The 17,719-nt window shown below is 42.7% G+C and overlaps 1 protein-coding gene across 4 annotated transcripts in view; it reads right to left on the bottom strand.

Moving 5' to 3' along the window:
* Positions 1-17,352, bottom strand: part of STX6 (syntaxin 6) — a 56,295-nt gene extending 38,943 nt beyond the window's left edge. Inside the window, exon 1 of one of the 4 annotated variants that reach the window (XM_064276561.1) lies at positions 17,164-17,352. In XM_064276561.1, coding sequence (XP_064132631.1) covers positions 17,164-17,198 — 35 coding nt within the window. In that variant the 5' untranslated portion in view covers positions 17,199-17,352. The remainder of the gene's footprint in view (positions 1-17,163) is intronic. The other 3 variants (XM_023549218.2, XM_064276562.1, XM_003410971.4) reach the window with 3 other exon arrangements.
* Between the last annotated feature and the right edge of the window lie 367 nt (positions 17,353-17,719).

The raw sequence follows: 17,719 nt of genomic DNA, 5'->3' as shown, positions 1-17,719 counted from the left end.
TTAGTTTTGACCTAGTAGCACAGACATAAGAAAGGCAAAGAATCCATTTATTTTACATTTCTAAGACAGATGTTTTAAGAATCAAAGGTGGGGACTGCAGCAATGGCTCAAATCTTGAAAGTATGCTTTTAAATTAGGAATAGTCACAAGGTTTTAAAAACTTTCTCCCCCAGCATTGGGCCAATAAACCGAAACCCCAGAAGTATATCACCAGGCTTTTCTTCCAAGGCACCTATGGGTGGGTTCAAACCGCCAATCTTTTGGTTAGTAATCTAGTGCTTAATTGTTTGCACCATCGAGGGACTCCTATTGGGCCAATATGTACCATTTAAATGTTGTAATCTAACTCCACTGCATATAAAACCCAAAAAAGAGTCATTTTATAATAATAACCTATATTAAGGAATTCTATTTTCATAGCAGCCAATGGGATTCCTCAAAGCTTAAAATATCTCCCAACTTTTCTTCTTCCAGTATCATTTCAATTGAGCATTATCCTGGAAAAGAATGCATGAATTGGATATAGAAAACAATACTGGTCACATACAAGATCTATTTTTAAGCCAAGTTAATTAAGAGTAACCAGAATTTTCTAAAGAACTTGGGATTCCTAAACAGTTTCAAGAGCCACAAGACACAGCTAATAATATATGAGGCTCTAACCTGTGAGACAACACTCTCATAATCACTTGGAAGCATCTAGAACTAAATTTTTAGACTCACTTGGCATTCCAAGTAAATCAATTAATAAAAAAGAGGCTATAATCATGTAATCTGTTTGAGATCTGTGAGTGTTTTAACAAGAAGAGAAGTGCCCATCTAGTTTACTTCACATTACTTTCACAGAAAAACAAGGGAGCTGTTTCTGCATCAATTGGTTCTTAGCACTTTACACAAATGCACACCCAGCATTGTGTCTGTTTCACACAGCTACCCCATGTGAGCACTTCACTCTGAGAGTGAACGTCACTCCGAGAGAGCAACTCCATCTGCTGACTCCTCAGGTAACAGCGATCCATTTTTGTCTGTAATCTCCCAAACGTCAAACTACAAGATATTGACTCTTTTTCCTATAAAGTCTGGTTTAGCCTATGCTTCCAAGGTCACTTTTGTCTTGTACAGGCCACATCTCTCATGGGCTAAAAGAGCACCAATGTTGGTAATACCAGGCACGAAGCTTTTCCCCTTTGCTGTACACCAAATAGTCCATTAAAATAATGAGACCTGTCATGTCCTCCTGGATTAAACTCCCTATGAACAGTAGAATCAAGAGCTCTCACTGCAATCCACCACAGGCCTGTGTTGGAGATTATTTGTAATGCAGAGCTTCCTTCTCTGTAAGCAACTATGAAAAACAAGGTAGTATACATCTTTCAAGAATGTATCTGTTTAGGAGGACTCGCACTGCCTGACCTCAGAACCTACGGTAGTCAAAACAGCCTGGTACTGGTACAACAAGAGGTACATTGACCAACGGAACAGAATTGAGAGCCCAGATGTAAATCCATCCACCTATGGTCACCTGATCTTCGACGAAGTTCATCAAATGGGGAAAAGATAGTCTTTTTAACAAATGGTGATGGCAAACCTGGATGTCCATCTGCAAAAAAATAAAACAGGACCCATACCTCAAACCGTATATAAAAACTAATTCAAAATGGATCAAAGACCTAAATATAAAGCCAAAAACTATGAAGCTCAAAGAAGAAAATATACGATCAACACTAGAGGCCCTCATACACGGTATTAACAGGATACAAACCACAATCAACAACACATAAACTCCAGAAGATAAGCTACGTAACTGGGATCTTCTAAAAATTAAACACTTATGCTTATCAAAAGATTTCATCAAAAGAGTAAAAAGAGAACCTACAGACTGGGAAAAAAAATGGCTATTACAAGTCAGACAAAAGTCTAATCTCTAAAATCTACAAGAAAATCCAACACCTCTACAACAAAAAGACAAATAATCCAATTAAAAAATGGGCAAAGGAAATGAACAGACACTTCACCAAAGAAGACATTCAAGGGGCCAACAGACACATGAGGAAACGATCGTGACCACTAGCCATTAGACAAATGCAAATCAAAACCACAATGAGATACCATCTCACCCCAGCATTACTGGCAAGAATCAAAAAAACAGGAATAACAAACATTGGAGAGGCTGCAGAGAGATCAGAACTCTTAAACACTGCTGGTGGGAATGCAAAATCATACAACCATTTTGGAAGATGATATGGCGCTTCCTTAGAAAGCTAGCAATAGAAATACCGTATGATCCAGCAATCCCACTCCTAGGAATATATCCTAGAGAAATAAGAGTTGTCACACAAATAGACATATGCACACCCATGTTCACTGCAGCATTGTTCACAACAGCAAAAACATAGAAACCTAGATGCCCATCAACAGATGACTGGATAAACTGTGGTACATACACACAATGGAGTATTACGTAACAATAAAGAACAACGATGAATGTGTGAAGCATCTGATAACATGGGTGAATCTGGAGGGCATTATGCTGAGTGAAATAAGTCGGTCACAAAAGGACAAATACTGTATGAGGCCAGTACTGTAAAAATTCACGAAAGGTTTGCACACAAAAAGAAACAATCTTTAACGGTAACAAGGGAAGGCCAGGGGTAGGGACAGAAAAACACTAAACAGACAATAGATAAGTGGTAGCTTTGGTGAAGGGTAAGGCAGTATACTATACTGGGAAAGCCTGCGCAACTTGTACAAGGCAAGGTCATGGAAGCTCCACAGATGCAGCCAAACTCCTTGAGGGACCTAATTGCTGGGCTGAGGGCTATGGGGACTGTGGTCTTGGGGAACATCTAGCTCCAGTAGCATAACATAGTTACAAAGAAAATGTTCTACATTCTACTGTGGTGAGTAGCGTCTGGGATCTTAAAAGCCTGTGAGCCACCATCTAGGATACTCCACTGGTCTCACCCCTTCGGAAGCAAGGAAGAATGAAGAAAACTAAAGATACAAGGCAAAGATTAGTCCAAAGGACTAATGGGCCACATCTACCACTGCCTCCGTCAGACTGAGTCCAGAACAACTAAATGGTGCCTCGCTACCACCACTGACTGTTCTGACAGGGATCACAATAGAGAGTCCCAGACAGAGCTGAAGAAAAATATAGAACAAAACTCTAACTCAAAAAGAAAGACCAGGCTTGCTTATTTTTTCTTGTACTTTAGAGGGAGATTTACAGAACTAGCTTCGCATTAAAAAATCAGTGCACATATTGTTTTGTGACATTGGTTACCAACCCCACTACATGTCAGCATTCTCCCTTCTTGGCCTTGGGTTCCCAGTCACCAGCTTTCTTATGCCCTCCTGCCTTCTAGTCCTTGCCCCTGGGGTGGTGTGCCACTTCAGTCTTGTTTTGTTTTATGGGCCTGTCTAATCTTTGGCTGAAGGGTGAACCTCAGGAGTAACTTCATCACTGAGCTAAAAGGGTGTCTGGGGGCTATACTCTCAGAGTTTCTCCGGTCTCTGTCAGGCCAGTAAGACAGGCTGGACAGACTGGAGAAACCCTGAGAGTACGGCCACTGGACACTCTATCAGCTCAGTAATGAAGTCACTCCTGACGTTCACCCTTCAGCCTAAGATTGGACAGGCCTATAAAACAAAATGAGACTAAAGGGGCACACCAGCCCTGGGACAAGGACTAGAAGGCAGGAGGGGAGAGGAAAGTTGGTGATAGGGAACCTAAGGTTGAGAAAGGAGAGTGTTGACATGTCATGGGGTGGTTAACCAATGTCAAAACAATATGTGTACTGTGTAATGAGAAACTAGATTGTTCTGTAAACATTCACCTAAAGTACGGTAAAAAAAAAAAAAAAAGAACGTATCCTTTGAGAAAGCCAAAGACAGAAGGGAAAGGTTAGTCAAAAGGACTAATAGACTACAACTACCACAGCCTCTGCCAGACCGAGTCCAGAACAACCAGTTGGTGCCCAGCTACCACCACTGACTGCTCTCACAGGGATCACTAAAGAGGGTCCAAGACAGAGCTGGAGAAAAATGTAGAACAAAATTCAAACTCACAAAAAAAGACCAGACTTACTGGCCTGACAGAGACCGGAGAAACTCTGAGAGTACAGCCCCCAGACACCCTTTTAGCTCAGTAATGAAGTCACTCCTGAGGTTCACCCTTCAGCCAAAGATTAGACAGGCCCATAAAACAAGACTGAAGCGGCACACCACCCCAGGGGCAAGGACTAGAAGGCAGGTGGGGATAAGAAAGCTGGTGACTGGGAACCCAAGGCCAAGAAGGGAGAATGCTGACATGTCATGGGGTTGGTAACCAATGTCACAAAACAATACGTGCACTGATTTTTTTAATGTGAAGCTAGTTTGTTCTGTAAATCTCCATCTAAAGTACGATAAAAAATAAAATGAAATAAAAACCTGAGATCTAGGCAATAAAAAAAAAAAAAAAGAATGCATCTTTTGGGCAAAAATAAGTCATCCAAGCTTTCAAAACCAACTTCTCTCATATCTTCTACATAAAAAGTTGACACTGACAGGACCAACCTGTTTTTGAAGCCAGCCCAACAATGACTCCTTGTCATTGTAGTTGAGCCTCTCCCATTCAACCTTCCCACCTGTTCCACCACTGTGAAGGGCTCACCATCCCAGCCAACTTCTAGAGGTAACACATCCGGATATCCACAAACCACAAGGCTTTCTTATTTGGATCTCAACAAGTTTACAAACTAAAATGGGAGGAGTGTTTCAGCCACTATGGAGCTTTTATTTCCCAGTACCTGTCATTTAATTGTACCACCAAATTTTACGATAGTTGTAGCTGCAATCTCCATCATCTTTTTGATTTCTCCTTTCTTCTTTGACCATGCTGATAGATTCCACATTGGTATCTGTTCCATTTTCTATGGCTGTGTAACAAATTACTTCAAAACCTAGTGGTATAAAATATTTACTATGGTCACTGTTATGGATTGAATTGTGTCCCCCAAAAATGTGTGTCAACTTGGCTAGACCACGATTCCCAGTATTGTGTGATTGTTCACCATTTTGTCACCTGATGTGATTTTCCTATTTGTTGTAAATCCTATATCTATGATGTTAATGAGGCAGGATTAGACGCAGTTATGTTAAAGAGTCAGGACTCAATCTACAAGATTAAATTGTATCTTGAGTCTTCTTTTGAAATACAGGAGAATAGAGCAGAGAGACAAAGGGACCTCATGCTACCATGAATGACGTGAGGAGAGCGCATCCTTTGCACGTGGGGTCCCTGCGCTGAGAGGTTCCTAGGCCAGAGGAAGATTGATGACAAGGACCTTCCCCCAGAGCAAACAGGGAGAATGCCTTCCCTGGAGCTGGTACCCTGAATTCGGACTTTTAGCCTCCTAGGCTGTAAGAGAATAAATTTATCTTTGTTAAAGCCATCCACCTGTGGTATATCTGTTATAGCAGCACTAGATAACTAAGACAGGTTCTGTGAGTCAGGAATTCACACTGGACACAGCAGAGATGGTTTGTCTCTGCTCCACAGCGTTTGGGGCCTCAGCTAAAAGATTCAATAGACTGGGGATGTAAGGGTGGAGGCGCCTCAGAAAAGCCTAACTCTAGATTCTCTCCACATGATCTCTCCAGCAGAGTAGCTTTAGCATAGCTGGACTTCTTAGATGTTAGTTCAGGGCACCCTAGGCTTACGTCTCAAGACAGGAAGAGCCAGAAGGAAGCTAAATTGGTTGCCTTTAGTGGCAGCTTCAGAAATCAAGCAGTGTCACTTCTGCCTCATTCCATTAGTCAAGGCAGTTACGAAGATCTGATCAGAATCAAGGAAACACAGATCTCAGTTCTTGAGAGACGAAGGCCAGCTTCACAACTTAAGAAAAACAACTGGGTAAGATATATATATATATATATATGCTGGAAACCCTGGTGGCGTATTGGTTAAGAACTACGGCTGCTAATCGAAAGGTCAGCAGTTCAAGTCCACCAGGCGCTCCTTGGAAACTCCATGGTGCAGTTCTACTCTGTCCTATAGGGTCGCTTTAAGTCAAAATTGACTTGATGGCAATGGGTTTGATTTGGCTTATATATATATATATATATATATATATATACACACACACACACATAGCCATCTTTGCAAAAATATAACCTGCCATAGCATCTGTATCTGAGAGAGGTCCCAAACCAAAAAAAACAAACCCAGTGCCGTCGAGTTGATTCCGACTCATGGCGACCCTATAGGACAGAGCAGAACTGCCCCACAGAGTTTCCAAAGAGCACCTGGCAGATTTGAACTGCCGACCCTTTGGTTGGCAGCCGTAGCACTTAACCACTATGCCACCAGGGTTTCCGAGAGAGGTCCCAGTTTCATCAATATACTGAGAGGTTAGTAAAGGCATATATTTTCCACTCTAGTAACCAAACTTGAAAAACCCAGGTTGTGCAACCACATCACCCTCCCATTCCTTACCCTACTGGAATTGGCTCCTGCTCCTTAACCCACTGGTCCTTGTCCCACCACCAAGCCCTTCGGCTGCGTAAGGAAGGAGTTCTTTTTATTGTCTTAACTTCCATAGTCATACCCTTTATTTGACTTTACTGCCATTTCCAAATTCAACCTCACTGTAATATCTTTTGTAATTATTCTTGTGAAAAAAATTAACTTTACTACTTGAGTTGATTTTGGCTCATAGAGATCCCGTAGGACAGAGTAGAACTGACCCATAGAGTTTCCAAGGCTGTAATCTTTACGGACGCAGATGGCCACTTCTTTCTCCCCCGGAGCAGCTGGTGGGTTCCAACCACTAACCTTCCGGTTAGCAGCCAAGTGCTTTACCACTGCACCATCAGGGCTGCTTGCCTTTACTATTAGTTACATACAATTTTTTATTCCAACCTGCTTGTGCTATCACAACTCCCCTGGATCAGTACTACTGCCACCAACGACACTGCTCATCAAGGTCAGTGAATTTAACGCATCCTTTTCAGTGTACTTGATATTATAGCCCATTGCATTAATTTTCCTGAGATTCTCAGCTCCTTTGTATCTGTGACATTGTGCTGGTCTAGTTTTCTACCGATTTTCTTCTTACTCTTTTTCACTTTTTCCCACAGTTCTCAGCATTCTTTTTACGGTTTCTAGGGGCTCGGCGGAGTCCTTGGGTGGTACAAATAGTTAATGTACTTGGCTGCTAACAGAAAGGTTGGAGGCTTGAGTCTATGCAAAGGTGCCTTGGAAGAAAAGACTGGTGAGCTACTTTTGAAAAATCAGCCATCGAAAACCCTACGGAGCACAGTTTTACTGTTGCCATGAGTCAGGGTCCACTAGAGGACAGCTGTTTTTTTTAGGTGCTCATCAGCATTTGCAAGTTCAAAATACCCCATTAAGCTGGTAATTTTCCAATGATATTTTCAACCTAACACCTCACCCAGGATTAATTTCTATATTTTTATCTGCCTTTAGGATTATTTTGCCAAAAAAAAAAAAAAAAAACACAACTAATCAAATTCTACTAAAAAAGCAAGTATTCAAGCAAAAAGATTAAAAAAAAAAAAATCCTGCTTCCTTAACTTCCCCATTTTAGTCAATAGTGCCACTTTCCAAGTTTCAAAACTTGTCTAGACAAGCGTCATCATTGACTCCCTTTCCTACTCCTTACCTTGCACAACCTCTACGTAAGCCCCATCACTGGATTTTTGGACCTGGAAGGAAGTTTCAAGATATTCTAGTCTATATTCATTAGAGCTCGGACTCAGACAACCCAAGCTGCTAGCCTCAATTCTTCTGCCTCTCAGTACAAGGCTCTTTCTACTACCAAGGCCTATTTAATCCCTTCTTTGCAAAGCCTCCAGACAAGTTTATTTTCTTTGTGGAATCAGAAGACTTGGGTTTGAGTCCTGGCTCTTCCCCTTAAAAGCTGTTTAACTATAGGCAAGTGAATAGTAACTGCTAGTTAAGGCTGCCTCATGACTAAGAATTTACAATAGGTATCAGATTAAATTTACACTCCTCAGGCAGGTGTAAATCTATATCTTCTACATCTCCTTCTACCCCAAAACTGGCCAACTGTATCATCCAACCTGCTTTTTCATTAAAACAAGTTGTTTTAATTGGCAGGTATTCTTCCCATCCTCATCTCTCTCTTTCCTGGTTCTACAGTTTTGCTCAGGGCCCAGACTGAGGCCCCCACCTGCTTCATTCAAGCATTCTTGACCAACATTCCTACTGCGGGTCTTTCCTTTTTTCAATCTCCACAACATCTCAACTCTTCAAAAATCTTACACAGAATGTATACTCTCTTTTATGTATGCTCTTTCACATATCTGTATACCTAGACAATTCCAGAGAGCCAAATGCAGTATTCGACATCCAATAAATTTAAAACAAACACTTAACAAAGTTGTTTTTACAATGAAACATCTGATTCTGATTTTTTTTTTAATATAATAAATGAGATTTGCTTTATATTCAATTTTACTGGACCAAAATTACTCTGCAAGTCGGGTTAATTTTTTTCACAGTGACTATACCAATAAACGGAGGTCTGATGGCAGAGTGGTTAAGAGATGGGCTGCTAAACAAAAGGTCGGCAGTCCGAATTCACTAGCCGCTCCTTGGAAGTCCTATGGCACAGTTCTACTCTGTCCTATAGGGCAGCTATGAGTCGGAATCGACTTGAGGGCAATGGGTTTGGGTTTTTGGTATACCAATAAACAGTTTTTTTCAATATTGTGAATAAAATACATGATGCTTGCCCTCAAGAATCTCAGAATCTAGTGCTAAGAAGGCTAGACAAACAGACAAGAGAAAGAGAATAATACAACATAATATATATATATATTTTTTTTTAATATATACCATCTGGCTCATTTGCTTACTTATTTCATTATTTCAGCACTGACCTACAGCCAAGAACCTGGAAATAAACTACCCTTTTTCAGGTAACAAAGCCTCCAAGTCAGCAAATATCAAAGAGCAACAACATTCATGCCCTTACTAGTAGGAGAGGCTCACTTGGTACCAATATACTCACATATTCCAACAAGCTCAATTACGTGGTTTTCTTTGTGACCTGTTCGGTTAGAAGTTGCAAATTCCAAAGGGAGGCAAATTCTAAAAGCTTTCCAACAAGAGAAGAAAAAAACTACAGGACCAAAAATTCAACACGGGCTCACTCATCAAACATGGAATGAGTCCCTACTGAATACAAAGATGAATAAGGCATGGTTTTAAGTATGGTATTTTTCACCTAGCAAAATAATAAAGAGAAAAATGAGAATCCCAATACAGGTAAGTGGATCAAGGGAAATGGGCCCCTCAAGCCCTGCAGGGCTGTGGTGGGAACAGCAGGTCAAGAAGGGTATCTCCTGGAGGGCAATCTGATCATATCCATCAAAAGCCTTGAAAATGTGCATGCCCTGGGAATAAGCAACTCTGCTACAGGAATATAGATTACGGGAATAATCGGAACCACTGATAAAGACCCATGAGAAGGAGGCTTACCACTACATTGTCTAATAGTGAAGAATTGGAAACATCATAAATGCCCATCCTAGGAGATAAGTTCTATGACATAACACTGTATAGTTATTTAAAGTTCCCTCTCCCCAAGAAATACATATAAAAGGACCATAAAACCATAACACAGTGTGATCCAAATCACAAAAATGATTATTAGTAATAATACATACACATATAAATCCTGGCCTTTCCACTTACAAGCTTATAAACTTGGAGAAGTTTTTCCCCCCTCGGTTTCATTTTTCTCATTTATAAAATGATGATAATAGTACCTACTTCACAAGGATTCAAAAGACAACCTCTGCTAGCTTCTTAGCACTTGCTGGTACATAATAAGTAATCAAAAACTGATGGATATTATTACATGAAATCCTAACTATAAACAAAGACTGAAAAGAAAGACACTTAAATTTTGTTGTGTTTTTTAAATTTTTTCAACATTTTATTGTGCTTTAGGTGAAAGTTTACATAGCAATTAGTTTTCCAATCAATGATTCTTACACAAATTGTTCTGTGACATTGGTTGCAATTCCCACAATGTGTCAGCACTCTCCCCATTTCCTCCCTGGGTTCCTCGTTTCCATTAGTCTAGTTTCCCTGTCCCTCCCTGCCTTCTCATCTTTGGTTTTGGGCAAATGTTGCCCTTTTGGTCTCATACAGTTGATTGTTCTAAGGAGGATGTTCTTTATGGATGTTACTGCTTATTTTAAAGCCCCGACTATTATTTGGCTAAAAGGTGGCCTCTGGGAATGTCTTCAGTTTCAAGTTAGAGGGTTGTCTTAGGGCAGTAGTCTGGGGCAGGGCATCCTCCAAGGACACCAAAATTTTAACTAATTATTTCCTGACGGTGGCATTTCAGTAGATTTTCCTTTTTCTTCTTTATGTTTTTCTTTATTTCTAAAATAAGCATATTTTAAATATTACTCAAAAAAACAAGACATGGTCTTTACCCTCAGAAAGGGCAATCTTTTTGGATGGAAACATATAAACAGACATTGAAAAGGGAAAGATGGAATATTTATTGAGCATTTGATATATGCCTTTTTTTTCAAAACTGTGCTAGGCAATATATGCACTATCTCATTTAACCTCATAACCTATAGACACTGTTAAGCCGGGAAGAAGCCCTGGTTGCACAGTGGTTAAGAGCTTGGCTGCTAACCGAAAGGTCAGCAGTTTGAACCCACCAGCCGCTCAGCAGGAGAAAGATGTAACAGACTGTTTGCTTTATACAACCTTGGTAACCCTATGGGGCAGCTCTACTCTGACTTATAAGGTCACTCACTATGAGTGAGAATCAAATTGATGGCAATGGGTTTGTTTCTTTTGGTTGGTTAAGCCTAGTTTGTACCTAAAGAAACGGTTTAAAGAAGATAAGTAACTTGTCAAAAGTTACACCAAGTAATTAGCAGAAGTGGGATCCTAAGCCCAGGTCAGTCTAAATACCAAAGCCCAGTGCTTTTCACCAAACCTCACCACCTCCTATAGTCATATGAAAAGTTACACCCAAAGCATCCATCTCTTTTTCTCTGCCTAGCTTTATTCTTCTTAGAGAATTTACTAACACCTGACACACTGTACATTTGTTAATGTGTTTAATGTCTGTCTCTCCCCTCTAGAATATGAGCTCCAAAAGCACAGGTATGTTTTTTACTCACTGCTGTATCTCAGCCCCTGGCACACAGACACCAGACACTCAATAAATACTTTAGCATGAAAGATTCTGAATAGAGAAATGACTTAATCATATTTCCATGGTCACATCTGGTAGCACTGTGAAGAGACTGGTGTGATGGCAAGGTGGCTTGCTGAAGAAGCTGCTTACAAGAGTCCAGATGAGAACATGAAGTAGGACAGAGAAACTCCAAACAGAGAGAAGACCCCAGAAATATCCAAGGGATAGCACTGATAAGACATGATGACCAACTGGACTTGAGACCAGAGTGCAAGTCAGGAAGAAGAGGGTTAAAACAACATACTGCATTGGGCAAATCTGCCACAAAAGACAGTGTGAATGTCTGGAGCAGGCAGGACCAAAGCTACCCTAAAAGCCCAGCTGCCCAGTTGCAGTGTTGGGGATTCTGCTCTAAACAAGACATCAATAATGTCAAAACCTCATAAAACGAGCCTGAAACACTCAGGTACTAATCATGTCATATTTAAATCACAACATTCTAGTTTTTCCTCACACGGACACACCCAACACTGCTACCAAATCAATACTCCTAAAACCTAATTTCATGTCATTCCCCTGCTTTAAAATCTCTAATGTACTCAAGATGAGGTTTTCCTTGGGCCAGTATAACCTGACCCTATTGTATTCATAACTGAAGTGTTAACAGTATGAGTGGAATTTAAAAAATTAGGCTGTTCAAATTTGAATCCTGGGTTCACCACTTACTAGCTATGTGACCTTGGTCAGATAACTTAACCCCTCTGTGCTTCCTCATAAGAAGCCCTGGTGATGCAGCGGTTAAAGTGATCAAATGCTAACCAAAATGTTGGCAGTTCAAAACCACCAGCAGCTCTGTGGGAGAAAGACGTGACAGTCTGCTTCTGTAGAGATTTACAGCCTCAGAAACCCTATGGGGTTGCCATGAGCTGCAATCAATGTCGGCAGTGGGTTTGGTTTTTTTGGTCCTGTGCTTCCTCCGGCTCATCTTTAAAATGTGGCTAGGATCTAAGATGCATCAATTGGTCTCAACCCACCTGGAGCAAAGGAAAATGAAGAACACCAAGGTCACACGACAACTAAGAGCCCAAGAGACAGAAAGGGTCACATGAACCAGAGACCTACATCATCCTGAGACCAGAAGAACTAGTTGGTGCCTGGCCACAATCGACGACTGCCCTGACAGGGAGTACAACAGAGAACCTCTGAGGGAGCAGGAGATAAGTGGCATACAGACCCCAAATTCTCATAAAAAGACCAGACTTAATGGTCTGACTGAGACTAGAGGAATCCCGGTGGTCATGGTCCCCAAACCTTCTGTTGGCCCAGGACAGGAACCATTCCCGAAGACAACTCATCAGACATGGAAGGGACTGGACAGTGGGTAGGAGAGAGATGCTGATGAAGAGTGAGCTAATTATATCAGGTGGACACTTGAGACTGTGTTGGCATCTCCTGTCTGGAGGGGGGATGGGAGGATAGAGAGAGTGGGAAGCTGGCAAAATTGTCACGAAAGGAGAGACTGGAAGGGCTGACTCATTAGGGGGAGAGCAAGTGGGAGTACGGAGTAAGATGTATATAAACTTATATGTGACAGACTGACTTGAATTGTAAACGTTCACTTGAAGCTCAATAAAAGTTAATTAAAAAAAAAAGTGGCTAGGATCTAGGAAGATAAACAACGACTCACAGAAAGTGCTTACTTAGCATACAATGCTTGGCATAGGAGACAGATCTTTAAATGTTATTACTTCCCCCAAAAACTTCCTACTTCATCTGGGCTGGTCTCCATGATGATTTCTAAACACACAACGCCCACCTCAGGGTCTCTGCTGATGGTGTTCCCACCGATAACACACCACCCCTTACTACCACCACCACCAAAAAGTACTCATTCAACATCTATATATTCCAGGTGCTGGCCTGGGAATACAGGAAAAACAGTCTCAACCTTCAGAGCTCATAGTCTAATCATGAAAGATAGCCAGAGGAAGAGGTGCAATAATGTGTTACAGGTGCCAATGGAAGCACTTCATGGAGGCAGTGAAGACACTCACAATGAATCTTCAAAGTTGAGTGGGTGAATCAGGCAGAGCAGATGCACGTGGGACAAGAGCATGCAGCGACTGCTCTCCTGGACACTGTACTAAGTCTGGCATCACTGGAGCACTGAGGTTGCAGGAGGGAGCAGTGAGCGGAGGGGAGGGGATAAAAGGGGCTGGACATGGAGGTCATGATGTACTTGGACTTTATTCTGTAGGCAACCAAAACCACTGCCATCAAGTTGATTCTGACTCATAGCGACCCTGCAGGACAGAGCAGAACTGCCCCACAGAGTTTCCAAGGAGCGCATGGCGGATTTGAACTGCTAACCTCTTGGTTAACAGCTGTAGCACTTAACTACTACGCCACCACAGGCTGCACTAAATATTAAATAGGGTACACCTGCTTGGGTTCTAGAAAAGCTACACCTGTGCCATCTAAAACGGAAGCCACATGTGACTACTGAGCATTTGAAACGTGCTTGGTGTGACAAACTATTTATTTTTTCTCAGACAAAAATTTATACACACATTGTTATGTGACCCTAGTTGCTCTCCCTATAATGTGACAGCACACTTTCCACCCCGGATTTCCCGTGCTATTTTTTTACTTTCATATGCAACTCAGTTACTGGAAAACTTTGAAGTATGTTTGAACAATTTGGGGATGTGAATCTACTTTTTCAACTGTAAATATAATGAAATCTAAATACAGACCAAGTATTTTTGATGAAAATTTAGGATACAAATTAAGATGTGCTGTAAGTGTAAAGTACGCACCAGATTTTGAAGGTTTAGGTTAAATAAAACATTAAAATAAATTCCACTAGTTCCTTTTTACCTTTTGAATGTGCCTACTAGAAAATATAAAATGATATAGGTGGCTTCCATTATGTTTTTATTGGACAGTGCTGGTCTAGACTGATCCAAGGGCAGATCAAAGACTTAAGAGGGTAGATACAGAAAGACCAGTTAAGAAACTCTTTGGTAACAATCCAGGTGAGAGATGAGCCTGAATTATCTCAGTTCTACCCATCTTCGAAACCTAGTTCAAGTCCTACTGTTTTTGTGCGCTGTTGAGTCTATTTCAACTCATAACAACCCCATATGACAGAACAAAACTGCCCCATTGGGTTTTCTAGGCTGTAATCTTCATGGGAGCAGATCACCAGGTCTTCTCTCCCACAAAGTAGCTGGTGGATTCAAACTAGCCAGCCGCCTAGTGTTTAACCACTGTGCAACCAGGGCTCCTTTCAAGGCCTACTAAAAAAAAAAAAAAAAAGGAAAAACATTACCATTGAGTGGTTTCTGACTCATAGTGACACTACAGGGCACAGAACTGCCCCATAGGGTTTCCAAGGCTGTAATCTTTATGGAAGCAGACTGCCACGTTTTTCTCTTGCGGAGTGGCTGGTCAGTTCAAACTGCCAACCTTTCGGCAAGCGTTAATCACTGTACTACCAGGGCTCCTTCGAGACCTACCACTACCTCCAGACAGTTTTTCCAACCACAACAATTTCTAGTGAGTTGCCTTTCTCTGAACTCTGGGGCACTATTCTGCAGCAATCACTTCAGCACTTAATCATCTACTGCTTGTCATTTCTACTTAGTTTGGGAGTAAGCTGTTTCCCGGATTAAACTGTAAACTCCTAGGCTAAGAGCCATAACTTAGGTGACTTTAATTTTTCCGCATTGCATAGTACATTTACAACACATTTAGTAAATGGAGGTACAAACCAAAAAAAAACCAAACGTGTTGCCATCAAGTCAATTCTGACCCTATGGAGGTATCAAAAAAAAAAAAAAACACAAAAACCAAACCCATTGTCATCAAGTCAATTCCCACTCATAACGACCTTATAGGACAGAGCAGAACTGCCCCATAGGACTTCCGAGGAGTAGCTGGTGGATTCGAACTGCCGACCTTTTGGTTAGCAGCCAAGCTCTTAACCACTATGCCACCAGGGCTCCAACAGAAGTACAAGGCTCCCCAAATATGCCATCACACAAACAATTTGGAGACACCCATATGGCTGACTTTACCTTTCCACTGTAGAAGGTATCGAGTCTCTTTTCCTTCCGACTACCTTAAGAGCAGGAGCTAAAATGATATACTAAGAAATGTCAACCAAAACTCCAACCCAACGTTCCAATAAAGTAGTGATACCCTATCAATGAACAAGCATTGGTAGACTGTATTGGATACGATCAGGGGGAAATGTCAGGGTGGCAAAACAATTTAGGGTTTTTGCAAATTCCATTAAAAATCAAACAAAAAAAATCATCATCTTTGATCTCCACTGCCAGTGATAACTTTTGCAACTTAGGCATTAAAGACTTTCAAAGAAAAACACACAGTTTAAAAAATTTTAAATTTACCCCTAAACCAATCTTTCTAGTAAACAACACATTCTCCGGGTAGAGAGCCACATATTTTTAGTAAGTCTATAACTCAGTATTTCCCCACCTAAATTAAAGTAAGGGGAAGAAAAACCTTTCTAGGAAAATGGAAAGTAGTAGTATGAATGAATTATATTGTACCGTTGATAATAAAGTGTTTTACCTAAACAAACCCCTTGCCATCAAGTCGATTCTGACTCATAGCAACCCTATAGGACAGAGTAGAACTGCCCCACAGAGTTTCCAAGGAGCACCTGGTGGATTGGAACTGCTGACCTTTAGGCCAGCAGCACAGCACATAATCACTACGCCACCAGGGCTTCCATTTTACCTAAAGTACTACTTAAATATACTGAGAATAAAGGATAACAGGGCCTTCAAAAACAATGAACACCCAAGCAACTGGTTAGCTTTAACCACTATGGAAACAGGAAGCTAGTAACAACTGGTTGAAAGCAAGGGGGTACTTGATGGTTATTAGTACTGATCTTGCCGGACCTTTGTAGTTGTCAGATTTTTGTTGTTTAAATTTGACATGTATAACATAGAGCTGACAAGTTATGAGAAATGTTACCATATCAGAATCAGATCTTTCATGTATCTGTTTAATGGCCACACAGTTGATAAAACAAAGTGAAATTTAAGTTTCTGTCTCCAAAGATGGAGTCCTGACAGCTAATAGGGAAAAATAAAGTAAGGCAGTTCCATTCTGAAAAGCAGAAGAAGAGGTGGGGGGAACCTGTCAAACAGCCTCGTTGAAATCACGGAGTTAAAAGAAACCACTCATTTCCTTTAGCAGTGTGGGAAAATCCCGGTTGCTAATAGAGAGCTGAAAGTTTAGTTTGGCTGATTTCATTTTGTTTTCCTTCCAACACCATCACTGGGTATGAACGACTGTTTTCCTCTCATCACGTTGCTCAGTAAAAACTCCCCCAATGAATTGAGCTGTCTTCCGGTGCAAAGCTCCCCAGTCTCGCACATCAACACCCGCCCCCGCCTCCCTCCCTCCAAACGTGCTCAGCCGCCTCTGGGCAGGTTGTGGTGTCACCGGTCTGCGGGCGAGCGCTCCAAACTCAATGGACAATGGGAGCTCACCCCCGTCAACGCTAACTACAAAGCTCAGGAGGTCCATTTCCCTTTTCCTGCCCAGATGCTGTTTTCCCTCCTTCGAAGCAGAGTGCCAAGCTCGACTACCACCCCTGTTTTAGCTAGGGCCTGTGCCTCTCCCCACCTGCAGCGCTGCTGAACCCCCTGACGCCAAGAGAAGTTGTACTGCAGCGAACAGGCCCAAGGGAGGCCCCTACCAGGGGCTTGGATGGAAGCGCAGGTTTCACCGTCCAGGTAGGGCGGGGAGGGGGTGTCTCTGGACGCTTGGTCATGGCTCTCGAGGCTAAGCCGTCCCCACTGTCCCCTCCCCAGCCTCAACTTGCTTCCCTCCCCCTACAGCCAGGGGAGCAGAGAGGTGCAGGCAGGCAGCACAGCCGCCCCTCTGCACTAGAGCCCTCGCCGACACTCACCCTTTCACCACAAAGAAGGGGTCTTCCATGGACATGGCGTCCCGGCCCCCGGCCGCCTCACGCTTGATCAGAGCACAGGGCGCCCGCGCCCTCCTGGCCTTCCTCCGCCCAATCCACCGGCCTCCCGCAGCCGCCGGCGCCTCGGCCTGGAGGATCCAGAGCAGCGAGCGCGCGCGCAGGAGCGGGTGCACCGGACGGCCGCAGGTCCAGCGCTCAGTCGGCGTCGAGAAGCGAATCCCAGACTCTGGAGCCGGCCCCCGCGGCAGCCTCCTCCCCGAGCTCCTCCCGGCGCGTCCGGCAGGCCTGACCCCGCCCCGGGACCCTTGGTGGCGGCCAACCACGAACGCTGCCCACAGCACTGCTTCCGCACCCGCGCTCACGTGTCCAAGACAAGCCCCGCCCCTCGTCGGCGGGGCCAGGGCAGAGCGTCACACGACCGTGGAGGCGGGGCTCTGGGGGGGCGGAGCATGGGCTGTTTTCTCAGGCTTCTACCCTCCGGCTGAGGGGGGGGAAACGTTTGTACCCATAGAGAAAGGCAGGCTTGTTTTCAGAGTAA

The sequence above is a fragment of the Loxodonta africana genome, chromosome 25 (assembly GCF_030014295.1).
Source record: "Loxodonta africana isolate mLoxAfr1 chromosome 25, mLoxAfr1.hap2, whole genome shotgun sequence".
Lineage (NCBI taxonomy): Eukaryota > Metazoa > Chordata > Mammalia > Proboscidea > Elephantidae > Loxodonta > Loxodonta africana.
This window is presented reverse-complemented; position numbering and strand designations above follow the sequence as displayed.